Source organism: Notechis scutatus, chromosome 6 (assembly GCF_049901735.1).
Source record: "Notechis scutatus isolate UNSWTSFEM ecotype Mainland chromosome 6, rNotScu1.2, whole genome shotgun sequence".
Classification (NCBI taxonomy): domain Eukaryota; kingdom Metazoa; phylum Chordata; class Lepidosauria; order Squamata; family Elapidae; genus Notechis; species Notechis scutatus.
The window spans coordinates 79,614,927-79,641,978 of NC_142014.1; the positions used below are offsets into that span (position 1 = coordinate 79,614,927).

At 47.4% G+C, this 27,052-nt stretch overlaps 1 protein-coding gene across 1 annotated transcript; it reads right to left on the reverse strand.

Moving 5' to 3' along the window:
• Positions 1-887: 887 nt before the first annotated feature.
• SLC35B4 (solute carrier family 35 member B4) lies at positions 888-26,387 on the reverse strand. The gene is made up of 10 exons (XM_087968911.1): positions 26,190-26,387; positions 22,585-22,698; positions 20,926-21,028; positions 18,482-18,531; positions 13,318-13,399; positions 9,623-9,686; positions 6,866-6,975; positions 6,181-6,256; positions 5,315-5,390; positions 888-4,329 (listed from the first exon to the last, which is right to left on the reverse strand). Exons 1-10 carry the CDS (start codon positions 26,264-26,266, stop codon positions 4,077-4,079), a joined length of 1,005 nt encoding a protein of 334 aa, XP_087825037.1. The 5' UTR covers positions 26,267-26,387; the 3' UTR covers positions 888-4,076.
• Positions 26,388-27,052: the final 665 nt, after the last annotated feature.

Below are 27,052 nucleotides of genomic sequence, written 5' to 3' on the forward strand. Positions count from 1 at the left end.
TGATCGTGAGACGCTGCAACCATCATAAGTACATGCCAGTTGCCAAGCATATGAATTTTGATCCCATGACATGTGCAATAGTTGTATGAAAAACGGCCATAAGTCTCTTTTTTCGGTGCCCTCGTAACTTTGAACAGTCACTAAGGGAATTATTGCAAGTCGAAGCCTACCTGTGCATTCCCTACAAATTTCTTGCTTCTCTGCCAACACATCGCCTGCATATGTACATATGTACACTGTTGTGGCCCACCAGCGGCCAGTAGAGCTGATGGCAGACTCGAACAGTGAGGCGGTTGGGGAGGATTATGGGCCAGTCCTGGAGTCTGGGGAAGGCTCTGAGGAGGGCTCTGCGTCGGAGGCAGAGATGGGGCCAGGGCCGTCCGACAGTTATGAGCTGCCTTCGGAGTCAGAGATCAGTGGGGAAGAAGAACAGCTGGAGCCTGTCTCAGTGTGCACATGCACAGAGCTGCCAGAAGAAGGGAACAGTTAAGGAACAAGGGAGTAAGGGTACAGGTGGACACTGAATGGCCCCTCCCCTCCCAAAAGAGGAGCAAAAGGGGAGGGGTCTTTTGCAGGAAACCATTCGTTCGTTGCAGCCGTGTGAAGATCTGTCTGTGCATCTCAGAGTCTCTGTGCCGAGTCCTTCCTTGTCAGCACTGCGTTTGGAAATAGTTACTTGGCAGCTCTCCAGGCGAGATGAGGTCTGTGCTCCTAATCAGACCCTTGGAAGACTGTTTGCCAGGCCTTTAAAGGGCTGAATGCGAATGCAAGAAATTCACCTTCGTTTCATAAAAGGGGTTTTGCCGGGACAAAGAGTCTGCTTCGAGCTTTTTGGGGGAAGCCGAGATCAGAACAGACAGGAAATAAAAACAGATCAGGGGAAAAAATATTTCAAACATTCTTTATTGAATAAATTCTATTTTCAGCCAGGATCCACATAGTTGGTTGTTTTTTAAGATACACCCATTTTACGCCTGGCAAACATTTCTCTTTTCAAACCTTAAGAGCTTCAAGGGATTCATTAAAACTATCTTCTTGCTTAAAACATGGGTGTATCTATACTCAATGAAGTTCATGGTGAAAGTATCCTATCCAAACCTTATCCCCGGTGTGTGGGGGTGTGTGTGAGGGCAAGGTATTGTGTTGACAGAAAATATCACAATTATCATTAAATATGAGAATGATTGTATTCACGAGACAAACCAGGTTCACAACGAAGTGGTTTCTGTATTTTGTTTTTCCTCCAACAAACAGGTATCTGGTTGACTAGCTAATACTAGTTGGTTGACTAGCTAATACTAGTTGGTTGACTAGCTAACACTAGCGTGGTTTTATTTGTGGATAAGCCAAAGGACAATTCAAGTACGCCCCTCTTTGTGTCGGCTTCAAGCAATGGCGGAAGACAGGAACAAAAGTCACTTGCATACTTGGCAGCTAAACAGTTAAACCAAGCAGTTAAACCAAGCCTGCATTGGAGCAATTGACTTAGATAGGAAACCATCTTTGGCCAAGAGTCTTGCAAACCCCACAACCGAGTGATGTCGATTAACCACTTTTCTGGGTTGGCACCAAATGTTCAACTCAGAGGTTGGCTCTTCACAAAGCCGTTGCACGCCAGTGGAAACAAACCAGGTTTAAGGGGAACCTGGTTTACTTGACCGTATGCTTGCTGCCATCCTATCTTTTAAGGGTTTGAACCCCCAACCGTGTTTGCATGCATGCTTGTGCATGCCTTCTTAAGATTAAAAGGACCCACAAGGCCCCGGGTGTGAATAATTCCAGGGCATCGCAATTTAACACAACCCAATTTCGGCTATGGTGAAGATGGAGAAATTCCCCCCAAAACGAAAAATGGTGTTTTTTAAAAAATTCAATTTTACATGATTCTCAGTGACTAGACAATGTTGGGCATGTTTTTTTTGGCGAGGTTATTTTTTTGAAGTGGTTTGCCATTGCCGACTTCCTAGGGCTCAGAAAAAAATGTGCGGCTCAGTTTTTAAGGCATTGTGCCTAAAAGAGGACTAGAAATTCCTGGAGCTTTTAACCACTTCACCAAAGCAAGCAAAATTCAGATGAGATGCATTTATGGATCAAAGAAAAAAAAGAACACTTCTCCATTATTTATGTTCCTCAACCTAGCAACTTTAAGCATGCTTGGGCTTCCAACTCCCAGAATCCCCCATAATCCACGCACCTTAAAAATTGTTGAGGGACATGGATTCATAGCACCAAGGAAAGCAACTCTACTTGCTTATCAATGCAGATTATAAATATAAATATGCACAAACGTTGCAAAAATAATAATAATAATAAACCATCAAAATCTACCGATGGTTAAAGGAGGTAATCACAGTAAAATAAAAAATAGCTTTAACTCGTGCTCTTTCAGGAAGGGGAGCAGAATATGGATGGATATGTTTGTTCAGATGGAGACTTGGTTTGGAGAAGACCTTATTACGGACAAGAAGGTTCCCCAGATAGACCAGGAACCCTTGCAGAGTTCCCATTTTAAATCAATTCAGAAACCGGTTTCCCAGTTGATTCAGAGTGGTGTTGCTTATTCCATCGTTCCTGGCCAACATCTCCATTCAAGACTCTCGCAGGAGAACATCTGAAGACATTCTGGAACAATCTTCAATAGCGTGTCTCAACCTCAAACAAGTTTTCAGAAGTTGTGTGTGGACTTCAACTCCCAGAATTTCTCGTGAGTTGGGAGTCTACGTATCTTCTTGAAGTTGTTGAGGTTGAAGAAGACTGTCCTGGATTGTCCCAAAGGAACCTGAGAGATAGCTATCCTGTTTGTGGCCAAGGTTTTGTCTCTCAAGAAAGTTGGGTTAGTCTTCCTCGTCCTTCACCAATAGGCCATTTTTAATCTAGGGACGCTTAAGTATTCTAGATCAGGGATGTCCAACCTTGGCCACTTTTAAGACCTGTAACTTCCCAGAATTCCACAACCAGCCATGCTGGCTATGGAATTGTGGGACTTGGAAGTCCACAGGTCTTAAAGTGATCAAGATTGGACATCCCTGTTCTAGATGAAGGTCATGAGATTTGGTTTCTTCATGGGTATTGGGGAGAAAGAGCTATCTAGCTACCTTCTATCCACAAATTAACAGACACAGAGAGATTTTGGTCAATCTGATTTCTGAGGAACCAACTTTGGATGATGATTGTTGGACCAAGATGACAAATGGCTGGTCAACGCTCCCCTCCAACCCCAAAGCAACTTGATAGCTGTTCACACCTTCTTAAGCCCTGCCCAAGGACACCCAGTTCTCACTGGCATGGCTCTTCTGTCCCCAACGAGCCACAAGCTTCTGCAGAGGTTCCTCAACCATGACCTGGATCACTCATGAAAGGGGAGAATGAGCTAGTTCTTCACTGTAAACCAGACTATCATAGAGCGACTTCCACATGTCATCATCATCTTCTTCTTCTTAACAACCCCATAATCCCTTGCAGGGGTGGAGTCTGAATGGAGCTAGCAGGTTGTTATCATGGCCGGATGCCCTTCCTGTCGCCAACGCGGAGTTTTGTTCGGCAGATCTATTCTCATCGCGCCCAGAGAGAGAAAGATCTGCCTCTACCTAGGGTCGAACTCACGTCCTCCTGACTGTGAGGCGTGTGCTCCACTTCTAGGCCACCGCACTGCACCGCTCCAGTGACGTCCACATATATTTGTTGTTAAAAGCCCGAGTTTGATCCCAATAATTTGGTTATCCATGAACCAAAAGAAGCCAATGTTGAATATGTGGGTTTTTTGTTTTGTTTTTTGCAAACTTTGGGGGCAAAATTGCCCAATTAATGGAGTCGAAGGAGCCACCAAACCACGGATCAGATTCCTCTTCGGTCAAAGAAAGCAGCTTATCATTCTCACCTCAAACAACCCAAAGACACACAAAACCGTATTTCCCCTTCTCCAAGGGAGGCGCAGCCCAGCTTGGCCCAGCCAAGAGTTGCGACTGTTGTGTTACAAAAATTCAACCTTCCCGGCCTGCCCAGTGAAGAACCCGGGGCCCCTTTGTCCATCCGAACGGCGCGAAAACGTCCATCCGACGGGAAGCCCTCTCCCTCCATCACTCCTGCTTCTTCTCCGCCTTCCGGGGTCCGCAAGGCCAGGCGAATCCCAGATTTTTCCACACTTCAGTGTACAAGAGCATCCCCACGAAGACCAAGAGGGTGCCCAGCCAATGCCAGGCGGTGAAGGAGTTCTGGAAGTAGAGGATGGAGAAGATGAGGCTGACAAACTTCCTCAGCGTCACGACCAGCGTGACGGTTAAGGAGGTACACTCGGTGGTCAAGGTGAAGACGCCTCGGATGCAGATGTATCTGAGGAAAAAGGGCGGCGTTAAGGGAAAGGAGCAAATAATAATAATAAAAGGAGATAGAATAGAAGAGATTAACCGGAGTTGGGAGGGACCTTGGAGGTCTTCTAGTCCAACCCCCCCTGCTTAGGCAGGAAACCCTATACCACTGCAGACAAATGGTTGTCCACGCTCTACTTTAAGACCTCCAGTGATGGAGAAGGAAGGAAAGGAGGGAGAGAGGGAAGGAAGGAAGGAAAGGAGGGAGGAAAGGAATAAAAGGAGGGAGGGAGGAAAAGAAGGAAGGAAAGAAGGGTTAGGCAAACCCTAACCCTCTCTTCATCCTAGGGCATGCAGGGAGGAACAGAGAAGGGAGCAACGTGGGTTGCGTGGCTTACGGGGGAGGAAAGGGCCCTGATTCCCTTCATTAGCCACACCTGGGAAGGGAGTTTAAAAGAAATGCATGCTGAGTGCGGCAGCTGCTGGGAGCAAATGTGAGTTTATCTTTTGTTGACTTTGGTTATCTGTGTTCCTGGCATCCTTCCAACCGTGTTGAGTTACTGCCCTGCCTTAACGTCTGGAATTCTTGCTCCTGCCTTGCCAAACTAATTACCTCAGTTTGGCTTGATTGGACTTAAAGTTACAGTTTTTGTTGACCATGTTTTGGACTTGATTCTCTGCAGCCAAAGGCTGTTCCTGGGAGAGGTTTTCTCCAGCTCAGAAGGGAACCAGGACATTGGGAAAAGTTGGAGCTAATAAAGGGACTCCTACTGATTATCTGACTGTGTGGCCTCATCACACAGCCTCCACCTAAGATTGAACTCACAACCTCCTGGTTGTGAGGCCAGAGCTCCACCTTCTAGGCCACCACTCCAAAACCTTAACAAGATGCAGGACTCTTAAGAAGTCCCCCTCTGTCATAGGGAAGCCAGGAATGTTGGCTGAGCCTCAACTTCACCGTTAATGTCTGCTAGATAACTCCCCCCCACCCAAAAAAACCCAAAGGATACTGAGTTATGACGTTCATCATGAGATAGAACCACATGATGGGTAGGTTGAGCCCAACCAACGGCACTTGGATGAGTCCTGTTGGAGAAGAGAGGACAGTGAGTTAGGAACCTTTAAAGCAGTGGTCGCCAGTCAGTGGGCCGTGGACCACTGGTAGTCCACAAGAAAATTTTGGTGGTTTGCAGAGAAATGTCGCCAACAAATCACCCCCAAAATCAATTAATCCAGGCTGCGCGGGAACACAAGGCTTGCATCGCTTGCATTGTGAACAACACGACGTAGTGAGGGGAGAGGGGAAAGGACAGAGGGGGAGAACTTGCCCTCACTCCCCCACGCACCTGGCCTGGCCACCGGGCTGCCTTTTTCCGCTTCTTTCTTCTTCTGCTTCTGGCTGCACGCAAGGAAAGCAGCAAAAGTCTTTCTTTCTCTCCCCCTAACTCTGCCAGAAATGAGTCTTTGGGGCCCTGCAAGGCCTCCTGCTCCAAGAGGCGCCGCCGGCAAAGACTCATTCCTGGCGGAGTTTGGGGGAGAGAAAGAAAGACTTCTGCGGCTTCTGCTGCTTTCCTTGCATGAAGCCAAAAGTCTCTCTCTCTCTCTCCCACCAATGTCAGCAAGCCACCGTCAGTCAAAATTCATATTACTCGTCCGTGGGATTTAAAATTATGAGTTTGGGGGTCCCTCAGGTCCAAAGGGTTGGCGACCCCTGCTTCAAAGAACATACAACATGCTAAGCAACTGGTCTTAAGTTGAGTAACTCCACTCCGTCCTTAAGAGGACAGCTCCCCAGCTACCAGACTCCTTCTAATTTTAAGCGGCACCTGCCAGATTTCCGTTACAAATTAAAAATCAGCTCTCCGTATCAACTCACTAGTTTGACTGAAGAGAAGTCCATGCCTGTAAATATCTGGAGCCAGAAAGAGAAACCCTGGAAGAGGAAGGGCGTGCTAGAAGGAAAAAAAAATTGAAACAAAAGTTTTGGAACAGAACTGGCAAAATTAAGTTTTGCACCACAATCCCCATCATGCCTGCAGATCCTGGAGCATAGCGGAAGAGTTGGAGCCCACCCACCTTAAAGCTATTGGCCAGGGAATTCTGGGAGTGGAAGTCCATCTATCTTAAAGCATGCTGACTGAGGAATTCTGGGACTTGATACAACCCTCTAGAAGCTATTGGCCAGGGAATTCTGGAAGTGCTCCTATCTCAAAGCATGCTTGGCTGGGGAATTCTGGGAGTTGAAGTCCACCCATCTTAAAAACATGCTGGCTGGGGAATTCTGGGAGTTGAAGTCCACCCATCTTAAAAACATGCTGGCTGGGGAATTCTGGGAGTTGAAGTCCACCCATCTCAAAGCACGCTGGCTGGGGAATTCTGGGAGTTGAAGTCCACCCATCTTAAAAACATGCTGGCTGGGGAATTCTGGGAGTTGAAGTCCACCCATCTCAAAGCCTGCTGACTGGGAAATTCTGGGAGTTGAAGTGTCTTAAAGCATGCTGGCTGAAGAATTCTTAACTCCTGCAAATTGAAACCAGATAAAATGGACGGTGGACACTTACATTGTAGAAGAGAGCTTCCTTTGAGTGTTTTCCAAACTTCTTATAGATGGTTTCCTGGAAGATCCCCATCAGGGCGGACATGAGGAGGGCAAAGGTCAAGGCCGCAATTCCTAAAACATAATGGTGGAGACCAACCTTGTGGATTTGCCCTTCAGCAGAAAATCCCACGACTGGATGAACACTCAGGATCTACAAAAGCTATTTAGCTAAAAGTAAGATTTCCTCAATCTCAGGTTTGACTACGTTAATACATCCGTCTAGTTTTCTTGGCAACGATACAGATTGTGGTTGGAAACTGCCTTATTCCAGGATATTTTTCAGCTTCCCAGTTTACTTCATCTTAGCTTGTAGGGAACAAACCAAGGTTGCTTAAACCCAGCAAAAACAAACTTGAGACTGAGGGATAGATAGCCTTGAGTTGCACTGTTCAATGCAGCATGGAAACATATTCATAGAAATTGTAGCTCAACGTTGAATTGTAGGGTCCTTGGTGCTCTCTGAGCTTGGTGGTTTCCTTGCAGACATTTCATGACCCAACTAGGTAACGGCATCAGTGCTGGAATGGAGGGGGAGTTGTGGAGAGGAGAAGGAGGAGGAGAACTGTGAGGTCCTTGGTGCTTTCTGAGCATGGTGTTTTTCTTGCAGATGTTTCATGACCCAACTAGGTAACATCTAGAAGGGAATGGATTTTGCAGGGAGAAGAAGGAGGAGGAGGAGGAGGAGGAGGAGGAGGAGGAGGAGGAGGAGGAGGAGGAGGAGGAGGAGGAGGAGGAGGAGGAGGAGGAGGAGGAAGGACTGGAAGAGTCCTTGGTGCTTTCTGAGCTTGGTGGTTTTCTTGCAGACGTTTCACGACCCAACTAGGTAACATCATCCGTGCTAGAAGGGAAGGGTTTCGCTCTCTGTTTATAAACGAGTGTTTTGCCCAGTCAGTGTTGGTGGGTTTCAACTGGGAAACTTAGAGCAAGCTGAGTGAACTCCTGGAGGCCTGGCACGCTGACAAAACAGCCATCAATGGGCAGATAGAGATACATAACATCTACACACCATTCGAAAGAGGCCATCAAAAAGCTAAAAAGGAAACCAAAAGGCCAAAGCACCTCCCCACCAGCAATCCACACCCGCATAAGTAGACATGAATGCCAAGATTAACACTAGACCAACAACCAAGACTTAAAGGACGCCCCGATCAAGGAACAACCAATTAAGACAAACAAGCTAACAGTAAACAACAGCCTAATCAAGGAAAACAAGAACATCCAAGCAACATTGATAGAGCAACCTGCTTGTGTATAAACTAGGGGGTCCCCAAACTTGGCAACTTTAAGACTTGTGGACTTCAGCTCCCTAAATTCTGGGAGTTGAAACCCCCAAGTCTTAAAGTTGCCAAGTTTGGAGACCTCTGGTATAAACCAAGGACAAATCCCACTCCCTTCTAGCACTGATGATGTTACCTAGTTGGGTCACGAAAGGAGGAGGAGGAAGAGGAGGAGGAATAAGAAGAAGCAAACCTCCAAGTTCACAGAGCACCAATGACCCCACAGTCATTCCTTCTCCACCTCCCTTCCCCCTTTCCCCTCCTCCTCCTCCTCCTCTCTGCAAACCCTACTCCCTTCTAACACGGATAATGTTCACAAGTTGGGTCATGAGACGTCTGCAAGAAAACCACCAAGCTCAGGCAGCACCAAGGACCCCTCATTTCTTCTCTTCCTCCTCCTCCTCCTCCTTCCTCTCCATTCCTTCTCCTCCTCCTCCTCCTCCCAAACTCCTCCCCCTTCCAGCACTGATGTTGTTACCTAGTTGGGGCATGTAGGAGCGTATAAAATGTTTGGGGGGGGTGGGAAAAAATTGGGTGTTATGGTTAAGATCACACAATTGAAGAGCCGAAGGTGCAGGAGGGGAGAAGCGGCCTAAGGGTGGTGAAGGGCGCTCCTCTGTCTCGGTACCGGAATTTGTGTCTAACTTGGGGGGGGGGGGGGGGGGGGGGTCTGGGTGGTGGAGATAGGGCGGTGAAAAGGAGCGGCGAAGACAAGCAACGGTTAAAACATAACACAAAGGTGGTCGGGCCTGGCCCCCCTGTGGGTTGACTACCGCTGCTGGACCCAAACCTAACAAGGAAACCACCAGTCTCGGAGAGCACTGAGGACCTCATGAAAACACATTCTTGGCCCTGTAGAAAAATATGGTCTGCGCACAGCCCCCCAAAGCCAGCCTTAACACCGCCAAATAGCCCACTTCCCTTCTTATTGTGCAATTCCCGTAGGTTTTGACTTCTATCAACGGAGTGAACACACCCAAGATTAGATGGTCCAGCGAAGCTTCGCCAAGGCGTGCCAGGGAAAGGCTCGGGTGGCAATACATGAAAGCGTTTTCGCTAGTGTGATTAATGCACCTGTTGCCTCTGTTGTGTAGGCGGAGGGAGAAACCACACCACAACTTTAAACAGGCCTGGACAAAGTACAAAAACAAAGAACAAAAACAGCTGGCGAGAGAACAAAGAGGAGAAGGCCAGGCCGCAAATGACCACCGGATTTAATATGACGTTGAAATGAATCGGGTGCAATTCAATGACTACACTAATTCTTATTATTAGTTTGGAATTGCTGTCCTCCTTCCGCCACACTATAACAAGAAAAACATATAAATATGGTGGCTGGTTCAATTTATAGAGTGGGGCTTGGAAACAGGATTCTGTTTTGTGCCCCTTTCCAGATCTCAACAAGCTCAGGAAAGGGTCAACCGTGGGGAGGACTTACAGACCTAGAAGCCACCAGAGAAAGGCAGAGATGCTCTCCTCATCTTCACTCGAACCCGACACAGAGCTCTACAAGGGGGGAAGGAGAGGGAGAGACGGAGGGAGGGAGGGAGGGAGGGAGGGAGGGAGGAAGGAAGGAAGGAAGGAAGGAAGGAAGGAAGGAAGGAAAAGGAAAAGGAAAGGAAAGGAAAGGAAAGGAAAGGAAAGGAAAGGAAAGGAAAGGAAAGGAAAGGAAAGGAAAGGAAAGGAAAGGAAAGGAAAGGAATGGGAGGGAGGAAGAAAGAAAGGACAAGAGAGAAGAATGGATGGATTAGTGGAAGAAAAGGGGAAGAAAGGAGAAGGAGTGAAGGAAGGAAGGAAGGAAAGGGAGGGAGGGAGGAAGAAAAGGGAGGGAGGAAAGAAGGGACGGAGGGAGGGAGGAAGGAAGAAAGGACAAGAGACAAGAATGGATGGATTAGTGGAAGAAAAGGGGGAAGGAAGGAGAAGGAGTGAAGGAAGGAAGGAAGAAAAAGGGAGGGAAGAAGGAAGGAAGGAAGAAAAGGGAGGAAGGGAGGAAGAAAAGGGAGGGAGGAAAGAAAGGAAGGAGGGAGGGAGGGAGGAAGAAAGGATAAGAGAAGAATGGACAGATTGATGGAAGAAAAGGGGAGAAGAAAGGGAGGGAGGGAAGAAAGAAAGGAAGGAAGAACAAGAGGGAGAGAGGAAAAAGACAGACAGAAAGGAAAGGAAAGGAAAGGAAAGGAAAGGAAAGGAAAGGAAGAAAGAAAGAAAGAAAGAAAGAAAGAAAGAAAGAAAGAAAGAAAGAAAGAAAGAAAGAAAGAAAGAAAGAAAGAAAGAAAGAAAGAAAGAAAGAAATAAAATGTCAGCTCCTGCAATTGATCTCTTCTTACAAGATTCATCAACAGGCATCACATTCAGATCAAAGATTATAAACGAGCGCAACTGATACATGACTGTAAATACCACCCATAAAATGCAGCCCTGGAGGGAAGGTTTCCCCAAATCCCACCTGGAGAAAGAGAGGATCTGCGAGACCTCAGCACCCCTCTCCCTTTTCCCTCCTCCCTGCTCTCACGCTAGTCCTCATGATCTCCAGAAAAGATGGCGGCTTCTGACCGGCCGCTCCAGGCAGTCGACTTCCAACAATTCGCTCAAGTGACCGTTCGAAGCCATAACAGCACCGAAAAAAGGGACTGAGGGCCGGGTTTTTTTCTGCACTTACAACCATAAAAGGTGGGGGGGAAAGTTAACCGTCTTGCTTAACAACATAAATTTTGGGCTGAATTGCAGTTGTAAAGTCGAGGGCAAAGCTGTGTGATCGTAAGAACACGAACCCTTTTAGTTCTTGGGTTTCAAATTCTCATTTCCTCTCCTTGTTCTTTTTTCTTTCTTTCCCTTCGGTCTCCGTAACTTTCTCTACCTGCCAATTTTTTAACTGGGCAAGTCCTCGGGGACTTTGATTTGCTTTTATTATATTTGTCTTAGTCGTTGTATTTAATGTTTGTTTTTTTTTTTACCCTCTGCTGTTGGAATTGCTTTGCGGACCAATAAATCAACTTAAACAGAGAGAAAATTCAAATAGGAAAAAAATGAGAGCCTCCCCCGCTTTTCTTATTTTTTTTTAATGACTCCCCTGGCCTTTTCTGCACACAGGTGCAATGTTCCAGCTTTAAAATCCATTGAAAAAGTCACGAAAACATTCCAAAAACAAAACAAACTAGACCAGGTGGTCTACCTGACTGGGTTTAAGCTATTCTGGGCTGGCCCTGGCCCACCTGGCCAGGTAAACGATGAAACCACAAAGAGGGGGAAGAGCCAGTTTGCTGCCAATGTCCTTCTACTGTGTGATATGTATGAATTACATATTAAGAGTTACACCTGTGAAAATGAGAACCATGAGTAATGCCATATTTATCTGATTTCTGAACTATGCTGGAATTTTACTGGACTGTTATTTAACTATAACTGTCATGCCCCTGTTGGAGTCTGATTCCAAGGAGGAGGTTGAACAGCTGACAGGGAGTGGGAGTGTGGCTCCGGTGGCTGTGGAGGAAACCGGGGAAGGGCACAGGCCGGCTGGGCATTTAGAGGAAGACCCAGGCCCACCCCGTCTTCATCCTAGGGCATACAGGGAGGAACAGATAAGGGAGCAACATGGTTTACAAGGAAGGAAAGGGCCTTGATCCCCTTCATGGGCTGCAGCTGGGAAGACTGTTTAAAAGGGCAAACTGCACATGGCAAAGTTGCTGGAAGCAAAGCATGCATTATCTTTGTCGAGGCTTATCTGGGTTTTGGCTTCCTCCCAACTGTGCGTGCCTCGTTATCTTTTGGCAATCTGCAAGTTATTATCCTGGTTTGTCGTGTTAATTACTTTAGCGTGGTTTGTGTTGTTTTATTTCTACTTTATCTTTGGGTTCGGACTGCATTTCTTTCCTTTGTAGACTGTTTTTGGAAGAGTTTGATCTCCCGCCGAGGATAATTGGACATTGTGGGTCAAGTTGGAGGCATTAAAGGGAATTTATCTACTTTGGTGACTTTGTTATTTTTGTGCCACGCCCTGGGTCATCACAATAACAAATAAGCTTGTTATGTTCCGTGGTTTGTTATGTTCTGCAGAAAATGTCAATTTTTTGGCTGGAACATGGGACTGTAATATTTTTGGCAGTGCATACATGTGAAAAGATCTTGGTTCATCCTAACTGAACAGAATTGGTTAATTATCTATTGTATTACAAAATTACCCAGATGGTCATAACAGGAAGAAGCAGCCATGAGAATGAGGTGGTTTCCAGGAGATGACAGTCTGGGAAGAGTTAATGGAAAAATATCTAGAGAAAGTCCCTAGACTTACCAAAAGAGAGTAACAGGAAGAATGACGTGAAGTATGTATACACAACCCTATAAATGTAATATCCACTTTAGGTGTGGGGTTTTCATACTCCTGATGTTAGATCTCTGAATAAATAAGTTTTTTTATGGTTCTTTGGTCGTTGAATTTATTTTTGGCACTGATAACATGTTGCCATACAGAAATATGACCGACGTTGGGCGGCTGCCAATCAAAATTTAAAACAACATTTAAACATAAAAGGTGTCATAAAAATAAAGCACAAAGTTCATAACAAGAAAGGCCACACAAACAATCATCGTATTGTCTTTTATCTTGGCTCTTAAGGGAAAAAGACGAGTCTTCAAAACTTTATGGAAAACGAAAAGGATGGTGGGGGGGTCAAATTTCAGGGGGTGTTTCACAGGGGAGGGGCTTCCTAGCTGCCTTCGGATGACAATATGTAGGGGAAGGGCAAAAGGCCAGGCCCATACTGTCTTTAGGAGAAAGAAGGACAGAATCTGGGGGTGGAGTGAAAAGAGGCAGCGGCCTTAGAATCCTTACATAGTCACAAGCGAACTAAACCAGGCCATTTGGGGTTGATTTGGGGGCTGTTTTCAGGCTGTTTTTGGTCCCCAAAATGGCCGAAAACAGTCTGAAAAATGATCTGAAAACGGCCCCAAAAAACAGGCCGAAAAATGGGCTGGTGGTGGGATTTGCCAACTCGCCCAACTGCGCCTAATCTTAACGACCGGTCCGTCAGAACCGGTGCGAACCAGCAGGAGCCCACCTCTGACTGTGGGGCATATGCTGGGATGCACGTCTCGTCTTGGAAGACACAGCAGGTATTCAACAGGGAGAAAAAACGGGACTTACCAGTTCTTTGGCTGACATGAGAGTACAGGTGAAAATGCCCAGAGAGACCAAAGTGATAGAGATGTATTTGGAGACAGTGTACCTGAGAACAAGAGAAGGAGGGGAGACCGTCAACAGAAGGGAACCGAACAGCCCGAAACCCTCCGCTCAGCTTTGCGTGGGGAAACCTCCAAGCTTTGAGAATCTCAACTTGGTAGCAAGAAAGAAACAGCCAGTTTGGTCCAGTGGTGAAGGCGCCTGGCTAAAAGACAGAAAGACGTGAGTTCTAGTCCTACCTTAGGCAGGAAAGCCGGCTGGGGGAGTTTAAGCCACTGTTTCCTGGTGATTGGCCCAAAGTCGCCCAGGTGGCTTTCATGCTTAAGGCAGGACTAGAACTCACCATCTCCTGGTGATTGGCCCAAAGTCACCCAGCTGGCTTTCCTGCCTAAAGTGGACTAGAACTCACCATCTCCTGGTGATTGGCCCAAAGTTACCCAATCCGCTTTCATGCCTAAGGTGGGACTAGAACTCACCGTCTCCTGATGATTGGCCCAAAGTTACCCAATCCGCTTTCATGCCTAAGGCGGGACTAGAACTCACTGACTCCTGGTGATTGGCCCAAAGTTACCCAATCCGCTTTCATGCCTAAGGCGGGACTAGAACTCACCGTTTCCTGGTGATTGACCCAAAGTTACCCAATCCGCTTTCATGCCTAAGGCGGGACTAGAACTCACCGTTTCCTGGTGATTGACCCAAAGTTACCCAACCCGCTTTCATGCCTAAGGCGGGACTAGAACTCACCGTCTCCTGGTGATTGACCCAAAGTCACCCAACTGGCTTTCCTGCCTAAAGTGGACTAGAACTCATCATCTCCCGGTGATGGGCCCAAAGGCACCCAGCCAGCTTTCATGTCGAAGGTGAAATTAAAACTCACTGTCTCCTGGTGATTGATCGAAAGTCACCCAGCCAGCTTTCATGCCTAAGGCAGGACTAGAACTCACCGTCTCCTGGTGATTGGCCCAAAGTCACTCAGCTGGCTTTCATGCCTAAAGTGGGACTAGAACTCACCGTCTCCTAGTGATTGGCCCAAAGTCACTCAGCTGGCTTTCATGCCTAAAGTGGGACTAGAACTCACGGTCTCCTGGTGATTGATCTAAAGTCACGAAGCAAGTTTTCATGCCTAAGGCAGGACTAGAACTCACAGTCGCCTAGTGATTGGCCCAAAGTCACCCGGCCATCTTTCCTGCCTAAGGCAAAACTAGAACTCACCGTCTCCCGGCTTCTCGCCTGGCGATTTCACCACCAAACCCAACTGGCTCTCTCTTGGTCCCGAAAGAATGGCTCCTTCTTCCATAGCAGCCACAGACAGGACCCTCCCTCACACCCTTTCAAATCCCACACGCCCCTCGGGGAATAACAGCAGCAAAGCCAAATCTCAGCACTACGGCTCCCATTTTTGGTTTTCAATTGCAGTAGGGCAGCGACGGCGAACCTTTTCGTTGTGGTGTGCCGAAAGCGCGTGCGCGTGCAGGGCCCACCATGCAATGCGCCCCATCCCCCCCTGCGCATGCGCACGCAACACTCCCGCCCTGCCCCCTTACCTGCACTGTGCACGTGTGCATGCCTCCCAACTGATTTTCGATCCATTTGAGGCCTTGTCGCCCACCCAGAGACTTGAGGGAAGCCTCTGCAGCCTCGGGAGGCCGAAAAACGGGCCTTCCGGAAATACCGGAAGTGCCCGTTTTCAGCCTCCAGAGGGCCTCCGAAGCCTGGGGCAGGCCGTTTTCTCCCTCCTGGGGCTCGAGGAAGCCTCTGCAGCCTCGGGAGGCCGAAAAACAGGCCTTCCGGAAATACCGGAAGTGCCTGTTTTCAGCCTCCAGAGGGCCTCCGAAGCCTGGGGCAGGCCGTTTTCTCCCTCCTGTGGGCTCGAGGGAAGCCTCTGCAGCCTCGGGAGGCCGAAAAACGGGCCTTCTGGAAATACCGGAAGTGCCCGTTTTCAGCCTCCAGAGGGCCTCCGAAGCCTGGGGCAGGCCGTTTCTCCCTCCTGGGGGCTCGAGGAAGCCTCTGCAGCCTCGGGAGGCCGAAAAACAGGCCTTCCGGAAATACCGGAAGTGCCCGTTTTCAGCCTCCAGAGGGCCTCCGAAGCCTGGGGCAGGCCGTTTTCTCCCTCCTGGGGGCTCGAGGAAGCCTCTGCAGCCTCGGGAGGCCGAAAAGCGGGCCCGTTTCGTCACTTCCAGTATTTCCGGAAGGTCCGTTTTTCAGCTTCCCGAGGCTGCAGAGGCTTCCCTCGAGCCTCCGGGAGGGCGAAAATGGCCTCAAACGGCCCGAAAATCAGCTGTGAGGCACACGCACGCGCAGTGCAGGTAAGTTTGGCTGGGGCTCGCGCGCCCATACAAATGGCTTTGCATGCCATCACGGGAGTAGGGGGTCTCTTTGAGGAGGACAAGGAGAACATCTCGTTCCCAAGCATGGTCCTTCCCACATACCGGTTTGGCCCCCCCCCTTCCAGAAGACAAGGCCCCCCCCCCTCAAGATGACTTAATCCCCTCCCCGTAAACCCCCATAATTCCCTCAGAAAACCAGGAAGTCGATGTCCCCGACTGTCAAATTTTGAAAAGAGCTCCAAAGTTGAGGTCAAAACCAGAGTGACGTGGAGGCTCTTGAAATCTTCCTAACCAAGAGGTAGTCCTCGACTTACGGCCACAACTGAGCCCAACATTTCTGTTGCTAAGCGAGGCAGCTGAGATTTGCCTGAGGCCGTGACCACGCTTTGCCACAGCCGTTAAGCGAATCACCGCCATCGTTGAGTGAGTCACACGGTCGTTAAGCGAATACGGCTTCCTCCCTTGGCTTGCCAGAAGGTCGCATAAAGGGAATCACGTGGCACACACCTGCCCCCTGGGACACCGCAACCGTCATAAATAGGAGTCTGTGGCCAAACGTCTGAATTTTGATCACGTGCCCACGGGGAAGGCTGCAAAGGTCGTAAGTGTGAAAAACGGACCGACGTCGCTTTTTTCAGCGGCATTTGATCTCTCAAATGAACGGTTGTCTAGGTAGATTCTCAGTCCTTCAGGAGTCAGGGTTGTCCCAAAGGTGCTTTTTTTCCTCAAGAGGCAACTGGACTTTCTGGTTTTTTTCTTGGAAGACGTTTCGCTCCTCATTTGAGAAACTTCCTCAGTTCTGATCGGATGGTGAAGAATGGAAGGATTGATATTCCTTGCAGACAGCTGGTCATTTGCATCCTTTGTAGAGGGTCATTGAGGCCACTTGGAGGTTTATCTGTAAGCCTCAGGGTCACATCTGAGTGGTGCAAATGGGTGTGGAGCCTTCTGACTGGATGTTGGGGAACGGAGGGATTGATACTCCTTGCAGACAGCTGGTCATTTGCATCCTTTTAGAGGGTCCTTGAGGCCACTTGGAGGTTTATCTGTGTCTTCAGGGTCACACCTGAGTGGTGCAAATGGGTGTGGAGCCTTCTGACTTAATGGTGGGAACGGAGGGATTTATACTCCTTGCAGACAGCTGGTCATTTGCATCCTTTTAGAGGGTCCTTGAGGCCACTTGGAGGTTTATCTGTGTCTTCAGGGTCACACCTGAGTGGTGCAAATGGGTGTGGAGCCTTCTGACTTAATGGTGGGGAACGGAGGGATTTATACTCCTTGCAGACAGCTGGTCATTTGCATCCTTTTAGAGGGTCATTGAGGCCACTTGGAGGTTTATCTGTAAGCCTCAGGGTCACACCTGAGTGGTGCAAATGGGTGTGGAACCTTCTGACTTAATGGTGGGGAATGGAGGGATTTATACTCCTTGCAGACAGCTGGCCATTTGCATCCTTTTAGAGGGTCATTGAGGCCACTTGGAAGTTTATCTGTGTCCTCAGGGTCACACCTGAGTGGTGCAAATAGGTGTGGAACCTTCTGACTTAATGGTGGGGAATGGAGGGATTTATACTCCTTGCAGACAGCTGGCCATTTGCATCCTTTTAGAGGGTCCTTGAGGCCACTTGGAGGTTTATCTGTGTCTTCAGGGTCACACCTGAGTGGTGCAAATGGGTGTGGAGCCTTCTGACTTAATGGTGGGGAACGGAGGGATTTATACTCCTTGCAGACAGCTGGTCATTTGCATCCTTTTAGAGGGTCATTGAGGCCACTTGGAGGTTTATCTGTAAGCCTCAGGGTCGCACCTGAATGGTGCAAATGGGTGTGGAGCCTTCTGACTTAATGGTGGGGAACGGAGGGATTTGTACTCCTTGCAGACAGCTGGTCATTTGCATCCTTTTAGAGGGTCATTGAGGCCACTTGGAGGTTTATCTGTAAGCCTCAGGGTCGCACCTGAATGGTGCAAATGAGTGCGGAGCCTTCTTGGAAATGCTGAAAGGACCGTGTTGTAGACTGGGGATAGAGGACGCCATTTCCTTCCTTCTCTGTTGAGAGAGGGATGTTCAATTTTGAGACAGATGGCCTCTTGGACCCCTCTTTCAAACCAGGGGTCCTCTCTGTCCAGAATGTGGACTTTGCTGTCTCCCAAAGACTGGCCTTTTGTCTTAAAAATGCAGGTGCTGAATCTAATCCTGAAGGGTTTGTTCTGCTAGGTGGCGCCACGTGTTTGTGAAGTGGCTGTTTTGTTTCCCCAGTGTACAGATCTCACTCCATTGTACTGCATAGGCCTCATTGCTCAGTTAGTGACGAAAAATCATAACGAAAAGAAACAATGAAGCCCAGTTGCCTCTAGAAAAGAGCACCTTGGGGATAAGTGAACAGTTGTAAGTTGAGGACTACCTGTACATGCATGGTCCTTCGGGCCCAACCCCAAGGAAAAGCCATGAACCCGTCCCTCACTGTGATGACCCGGGGTGTGGCACAAAAGCCCCTTTTAAATCCTGTTTTCCCAGCTGCAGCTAATGAAGGGAATCAGGGCCCCTTTCTCCCCCGTAACCCATGTTGCTCCCTTCTCTGTTCCTCCCTGCGTGCCCTAGGATGAAGAGGGGGTGGGCCTGGGCCTTCCTTTGAATGCCCAGCCGGATTGTGCCTTTTCCCAGTTTCCTCCACAGCCACCGGAGCCACGCTCCCACTCCCTGTCAGCTGCTCAATCTCCCCCTCGGAGTCAGATTCCAACAGGGGCATGACACTGGTGAATGGCCAGAGTCTGGTTTTGTGGCTACCGGAAGAAGCAGCCATCTTACCTTTTCTTCAGAATGATAATCCCTAGTGCCATGCTGGCTATCAAAGAGCCCTAGAGGGAAAGAAATGGAGAAGAAGGATTTTTTTAAAAGGCTATCAGGATTCTGGCAGTTACCCCCATTTAAATCATGAGTCTCGAGCCAAACATCCGAAACTTTAAAAAGGATTTCTTGGGAATTAACAGGCCGGCACTGCCTGGGTGTATCGTAATTCATATTCTCCAATGGGACACCTCCATAGCCCAGAGTCATCAATCATACTCTCCAGTTAGAATTTTGCGGGCAGAAACTTCGGTCACCTAGTTACCATCTTTGAGAACATTTATGGAATGCACTTTCGGTTTGCAAGCTGCCGCACTGCTCCCCCCTCCCTTTCTGTTGGCAACTCTAAAAAGACCAGAGAAATATTTTATGAGTTGATAATAGCCATTGGGATAATACAGGTAGTCCGTGACTTACAACAGTTCATTTAGTGACCGTTCAAAGTTATAACGGCACCGAAGGAAAAAAGCGACTTATGATGGTTTTTCACACTTATGACTGTAAATTAGGATGTAAATCTTTGGCTGAAGGTCCAGGTGGGCCTCGACTTACAACTGCAATCAATCTCAATGTTTCTTTTGCTAGAGCAAGACATTTTTTTAAGTGAATTTCACCCCATTTTTACGACCTTTTTGGCCACAGTGGTTAAGTTAACCTATCTTAACTCCTGCAGGGGTTAAGATAGGTCAGTGGTGGCTAACCATTTTGGGCTCCTGTGCAAAAAATTGTGCACGCATTTAGCACGCGCGCACTGACATGCCAGCACCCAGAATGCAATGCGCGTCCTCACATCCCCTGCGTCTGCGCGTGCAATCTCCCCTTCTGCTTAACTGCACTGCACCTCACAGCTGATTTTTCGGCTTCCAGAGGCTTTTCAGGACGAATAATAGGCCCGTTTCATCACTTCTGGTATTACAGGAAGTGACAAAACGGGCCTATTATTCATCCTGAAAAGTCTTGCAGAGGCTTTTTCCAAGCCTCTGGGAGGCTGAAAAAGGCCTCAAACCAGCTGAAAAATCAGCTGTGAGCCGCACGCATGCGCAGTGAGGTAAGTTTGCCTGTGGCTCGTGTGCTGGCACAAATGGCTCTGCGTGCCACTTGTGGCACGCGTGCCATAGGTTTGCCATCACGGAGATAGGTTAAGTGAATCGGGCTCCCCTACTGACTTCGTTGGATAGAAGGTCGCAAAAGGGGAATCACGTGACCTTGGGACACAGTAACGGTCGTTAAGTAAGAACCAGTGGCCGAGCATCTGAATTTTGATCACATGACCACGGGGGATGCTGCAATGGCAATTGGTGTGAAACACGGTCATAGGTCACTTTTTTTTCAGGGCCGTTGTAACCTTGAATGGTCACTACATGAAGCGTTGTAAGTCGAGGACTACCTGCATCGGATATCTTTTGCAGGTTAAGAAGGTTGAGGGTAGATATAGTCACTATATGGGCATTAAATTGAAAATTACCACAGGTAATCCTCAATTTAGTACAGGTGTACAGGTGACTTTGGCCCAACCATCAGGCGCTGATGAATTCTAGTCTCGCCTTAGGCATGAAAGCCAACCAGGTGACTTTGGGCCAATCAGCAGAACCCGGTGAGTTCTAGTCTCGCCTTAGGCATGAAAGCTGACTGAGTGACTTTGGGCCAATCAGCAGGAGACGGTGAGTTCTAGTCCCACCTTAGGCATGAAAGCTGACTGAGTGACTTTGGGCCAATCAGCAGGAGACGGTGAGTTCTAGTCCCGCCTTAGGCATGAAAGCTGACTGAGTGACTTTGGGCCAATCAGCAGGAGACGGTGAGTTCTAGTCCCGCCTTAGGCATGAAAGCTGACTGAGTGACTTTGGGCCAATCAGCAGGAGACGGTGAGTTCTAGTCCCGCCTTAGGCATGAAAGCTGACTGAGTGACTTTGGGCCAATCAGCAGGAGACGGTGAGTTCTAGTCCCGCCTTAGGCATGAAAGCTGACTGAGTGACTTTGGGCCAATCAGCAGGAGACGGTGAGTTCTAGTCCCGCCTTAGGCATGAAAGCTGACTGAGTGACTTTGGGCCAATCAGCAGGAGATGGTGAGTTCTAGTCCCGCCTTAGGCATGAAAGCCGACTGAGTGACTTTGGGCCAATCAGCAGGAGATGGTGAGTTCTAGTCCCGCCTTAGGCATGAAAGCCGACTGAGTGACTTTGGGCCAATCACCAGGAGACGGTGAATTCTAGTCCTGCCTTAGTCATCATGAAAGCTGGCTGGGTGACTTTGGGCCAATCACACTCTCTAAGTCCAACCCACCTCACAGGGCTGTTATTGAGGAATAGGAAGAAGTATTAGATACGTTCATCTCCTTGAGTTATTAATAAAAAAACATTAAAGGTGGGGTACAAACAAATAAATATTAAAACCTGGAATAAAATCTCACCGATCTAAATATCATATGCAGGGGCATCGCGATGTTCAGGTTGAGGGCATAGTTATTCACCACACTGACTGTGAAAAACATGCCCACCATAATGAGGTAGAACCTAGAAAAGAGAGAAGTCCAAAATTATTCAACTGTTCTGACCTCAGCTTCCCCAAAAAGCACCAAGCAGACTCTTTGTCCCGGCAAAACCCCTTTCATTAAACGAAGGTGAATTTCTTGCATTCGCATTCAGCCCTTTAAAGGCCTGGCCAACAGTCTTCCAAGGGTCTGATTAGGAGCACAGACCTCATCTCGCCTGGAGAGCTGCCAAGTAACTATTCCCAAATGCAGTGCTGACAAGGAAGGACTCAGCACAGAGACTCTGAGATGCACAGACAGATCTTCCCACGGCTGCAACAAACGAATGGTTTCCTGCAAAAGACCCCTCCCCTTTTGCTCCTCTTTTGGGAGGGGAGGGGCCATTCACCATCCCCCTGTACCCTTACTCCCTTGTTCCTTAGCTGTTCCCTTCTTCTGGTAGCTCTGTGCATGTGCACACTGTAACAGGCTCCAGCTGTTCTTCTTCCCCATTGATCTCCGACTCCGAAGGCAGCTGATAACTGTCGAACGGCCCTGGCCCCATCTCTGCCTCCGACGCAGAGTCCTCATCCGAGCCTTCCTCAGTCTCCAGGACTGGCCCAGCTTCCTCCCCAACCTGCTCACTGTCTGACTCTGCTGCCAACTCCGCTAGCCACCGGTGGACCACAACATCACCTTCCAAGTTAGGTGGGATGTGAGTTTCCTGGAAGGCGGCCCCCTCCCCATTTGAAATCCCACTCCCCTCCCGGACTTCTACCCAAAGCAGAAAGAAGGATCACAAATCAAATACAGGTAGTCTTCAAGTGACTGTTTAGTAACGCGGTCGTTAAATGAATCTGGCTTTTCCCCCATTGGCTTTGCTTGTCAGGTCGCAAAAGGGGAACATGTGACCTCGGGATGCTGAAAAACCGTCATAAGTACATGCCAGTTGCCAAGCCTCTGAATTTTGATCACATGACCATTGGGGATGCCAGAACGGTTATAAGGGTGAAAAACGGTCGTAAGTCACTTTTCTCAGTGCGATTGTAACTTCGAGCTGTCACTAAATGAACTGTTGTAAGTCGAGGACTACCTGTAGTTTGTTGTTACAGAAATGGGTAGCATTCACTAATTAAAAAGCTGAGATTGTAGTTATATTTTGCACCTCACTGCACTGAAAAAAAAGTTGGAAATTGCTGATTTATTCTTTCTTCCCTACCCTTCTTTCCTTTTTCTTTTTCCTTCTCTATTTCCCCATTATCTTGATTTTCAGTTGTATTTTATATTATGATCAACTCAAAATAAAAATTGCATTTCAAAATAAAAGAGATTGGCCATATCTGACAGGAAAAATGAGCTACTTTCCTATTCCTTCCTCATTTCCCCATTATCTTTATTTTCAGCTGTATTTTATATTAGGACAAACTCGAAATAAAAATTATATTTAAAAACAAAAGAGACTGGCCATATCTGACAGGAAAAATGAGCTGTTTTCCTTGTCCTTCCTCATTTCCTCATTATCTTTATTTTCAGTTGTATTCTATATTAGGATCAACTCGAATAAACATTCTACTTCAAAACAGAAGCGATCGGCCGTACCTGATGGGAATTGTGGGCTGTTTCCTTCCAAAGTTTGCTTCAAAGACGAAACCTTCCAAAGCTATGAAGAAGAACTGGGAAAACGTGATCAAATTCCCGCTTCCTGGAAATTCCCTGCGTTGGAGATAAGGCGAAGAAGAAAAGAATGTCACAATTTGTCTGCAGCTTTGGGGAAAAAAATCTTGTACAAACCGAATACAGTAGCTTTTCTCCCACTAAATTGGAAATAAAAATAAGAAATATAACCAAGCAAGAAAAAGGCAAAAAAAAAAGCAGCTCAAATGCCATGCACTTTTGGCAAATGGAAGTGATCGAGACTCAGAAAAAAATTAAATGTAATAAGAGTGTTATGGTACAACTGTGAAAACAATAGTTATAATTGTGATGTACAATACTATGTAGGTAAAAGAGACTACACTGTATGACTATGTGTTGTGATCCGCTGGCGGCCTGCGGAGATGGCAGCAGAGTCGGACAGTGGGGAAGAACATGGGCCAGTCCAGGAGTCTGGGGAGGACTTGGACGAGGGATCTGCGTCCGACACAGATATGGGGCCGGGGCCATCTGGGAGTTATGTGTGGACTCCGGAGCCTCCAGAATCTGACAGCAGTGAGGAAGAGGAACAAGGGGAGCCTGTTACCAGTGCACCGCATGCACAGAGCTGCCAGAAGGAAAGAACAGTTAAGACAAAAGAGGCAACTCGGGAGTAAGGCTTGGAGATGATTGGCCCCGCCCATAAAACATAAAGGAGGAGCAAAGAGACAGGAGCCTTTGCAGGAAGCAACTTTGTTCGTTCTGGTCTATTTAAAATCTGAAGCTCCGTGTGGACTTTGTGCTCTATTTGGCCTCGTACAGCTAATTGGCAATTTAGTCATTGGCAGCATTTCAAGGGAGATAAAGGTGGGTGCTTATCAGCCTTATCCCGAAGGACTGTGGCAGACTTCCGTAGGACTATTTTTTAAAAATAAATTTTATTGAACAAAAAAGGAAAAAATAAAATAAAAACAATGAACGTGGTGTAATCCTCCTGACACACCTAGTACCCAAATTTATCCCCTATATGTTTGGAAATGTGTTAAGGAAAATGAATCGTATTATCATGTATGGTGGAATTGTAGAAAAGCCCAAAACTTTTGGCACAAAATCCAGAGATGTGTGAAATTAGAAGAGATGTGTGAAATTAAAGTAAAATACAAACCGGAATTTTTTTTTTTAAATTGGGAATCAATTTAGAGAAATATAATAAAGATATAATATCTCTAATAATACATGTAATCACAGCTGCAAGATTAATTTATGCCTCAAAATGGAAATGAAAGGAAATACCAGACGAAATAGAAATAATTAGAAAAATTTGGACATGTGCAGAAATGGACAAATTGACCCAAGAATTAAAAAATAAAGACGGATTCGAACATTATAAAATATGGGGAAAGTTTTACCACTGGTTGGAAAAAAAGGAAGGATCAGGAGTATTAAAAATGACTAATGTTAATGTATATATTATATATCATGTATACAGAATGTAAATATATATTATGTATTATGTATGCATTATTTTTCATATGAATTAGCGATGAAAGACAACTAGATTACACCACGTTCATTGTTCTTTTTCCGTTGGACTATTCATAAACTGCTTGGGGCTCATTACAGGCTGTGAATACATATAATTCACAGCTGTTGAAATAAAAACAAGGTTTTTGGGAACAGCATCTGATTGTTACTGTCTCAGGAAGTCTTGGTCAGAACACTATGAGAATAACGGTTATAACCAGGGTGTATAATACGGTGTATATTTGAAAAGGACTTGATATAGCCAGGATGCTGCCGTTGCAAAACTGGAAATGTGATGTATAATAACAAAAAATGTGCAATAAAAATATTATAAAGAAAAAAAGAAAAATCCGGAGACTCTGGACTACAGAAAATATCAGTGGTTGACAGAAGACAAATTTTGTAGCTCAAGGTTGAACTGAGAGGTGCACTCTGGGCTTGGCTCTTTTCTTGCAGACGTTTCATGACCCAACTAAGAAACATCATCAGTGAGAAGGACGGTGGGGTTTGCCACGCGCACTGATGACGTTATCTAGTTGGGTCACAAGACCCAAGAATGAAGTTCAGAGAGCACCAAGGACCCCACGGAATTTGAATTCATACAAGAGAATCTTTGTAGCCCAGGATTGAACTGTGAGGTCCTTGGCACTCTCTGAACTTGGTGCGGGGAGGGGGTTTGCAGACATTTCATGACCCAACTAGGTAATATCATCAATATCGGAAGAGAATGGGGTTTGCGAGGAGGAGGAGGAGGAGGAGCAGGAGGAGGAGCAGGAGGAGGAGGAAATGGACTGTAGGGTCCTTGGTGCCCTCCGAGCTTGGTGGTTTCGTTGCAGACCTTTCATGACCCAACTAGGTAACATCATCAGTGCTAGAAGAGAGTAGGGGAGGAGGAGGAAGAGGAGGAGGAGGAGGAGGAGGAGGAGGAGGAGGAGGAGGAGGAGGAAAATTACAATTATGGGGTCCTTGGTGCTCTCTGAGCTTGGTAGTTTTCTTACAAGATATTTCATGACCCAACTAGGGAACATCATCAGTGCTAGAAAGAAGTGGGGTTTGTGGAGAGGAGGGGGAGGAGGAGAATAAGAAAGGAAAGGGAAGAAGGAGAAGGAGGAAAAGAAGAAATGAGGGTTCCTTGGTGCTCTCTGAGCTTGGTGCTTTTCTTGCAGACGTTTCATGACCCAACTAGGTAACATCATCAGTGCTAGAAGAGAGTAGGGGAGGAGAAGGAGGAAGAGGAGGAGGAGGAGGGGGGGGGGGGGGGGTCGGGGTTTGGGGTGTTTTTTTTTCCCTGGATCGTGTGGGGTTTGGGGGGGGGGACAATTGCAACTGTGGGGTCCTTAGTGTTCTCGGAGCTTGGGGTTTTTCTTACAAGACGTCTCATGACCCAACTAGGGAATATCATCAATACAGAAGAGAATGGGGTTTGAGGAGAGGAGGAGGACTGTAAGGTCCATGGTGCTCTCTAAGCTGGGTGGTTTCCTTGCAGACCCAACTAGGGAACCTCATCAGTGTTGGAAGGGAGTGGAGTTTGTGGAGAGGAGGAAGAGGAGGAGGAGATGAAGGAGGAGAAGATGGAGAAGGAGGAGGACTGTAAGGTCCTTGGTGCTCCCTGAGCTGGGTGGTTTCCTTGCAGACGTTTCATGACCCAACTAGGGAACATCATCCATGGTCCATGAGAGTGGGGTTTGTGGAGAGGAGGTGGAGGCAGAGGAGGAGGAGGAAAAGGACAATGGGATCCTTGGTACTTCCTGAGCGTGCCTATTTCCTTGCAGATGTCTCCTGACCCAACTAGGGAACGTCATCAGTGCTAGAGGTTTGTGGAGAGGAGGAGGAAAAGGAGAACTAGGGCTGTTGGGAGGCCCTTGGGGTTCCCAGAGCCCGGCTGGTTTTCTTGCACAGACGTCTCCTGACCCAACTAGGGAACGTCATCAGGGCCAACACCAACCACTGAATGGCCAGCGAAAGAAACCCGAAGCGGGGCTGCTGTTCCATGCGGGGGAAGGGCGCCCAACGCCAGCCCAGCCGCCCACCTGGCACCCCCAACTCACCGGATCAGCAGCTCCAGGAAAACCACGTTGCTGCAGCATCCCGCGAAGACCAGCCCCACCGCCAGAGACGGGCGCATCCTGGCCAGCAAAGAGCACCGGGGAGCCCGCAAGCTCCAAGCCGGCACCCTGCGCTGCGCCCACGCTTCCTGCTCCGGCCCCGCTTCGCCCGCCCCTCTGCCGCTGTAGTTCTTCAGCGGCATCCCCGCCGGGCAACCTGACGGCGCTCCCGAGCGGGGAGGACTACGCCTCCCAGGAAGCCCCGCGCGCCCCGCTCTTGTTACACGTGTCCGTCTCTCCGCCAGGCCGGGGCTCCCTTCCGGACGGCTTCCCAAAGGCCTTCTGGGAGTTGGAGTCCTCCGTCCTTCTCAGGGGAAAGGTAAAGTGAACGTGAAAAAGAAAAAAAGGCAAATAGAAGATAGAAAAAAAAATGAAAGAACAGAAAGCATGAAATGTTATGTTATGTAATGCTGTTATTATAGCATATATTTTATATATATATATATATATATATATATATATATATATATATATATATATGTTTTCTTAAGTTTTCGCGGGTACTTACATGTATGGTGTTCGGCTTGGTTCGGGTATTTTCCCACGTCATTGTAGTTCTTTTAAAGTTGTAGCAACGTTTCAGCAGAATCTCATCTGCCATCATCATCATTGTGTTGTGTGCCAACACAATACAGAAGCCTGATGATGGCAGATGAGATTCTGCTGAAACGTTGCTACAACTTTAAAAGAACTACAATGACGTGGGAAAATAACTCTCAACCAAGCAACATATATATATTATATTATATTTATTATATTATATTTATTATATTATATTATATTATATTATTATATTATATTACATT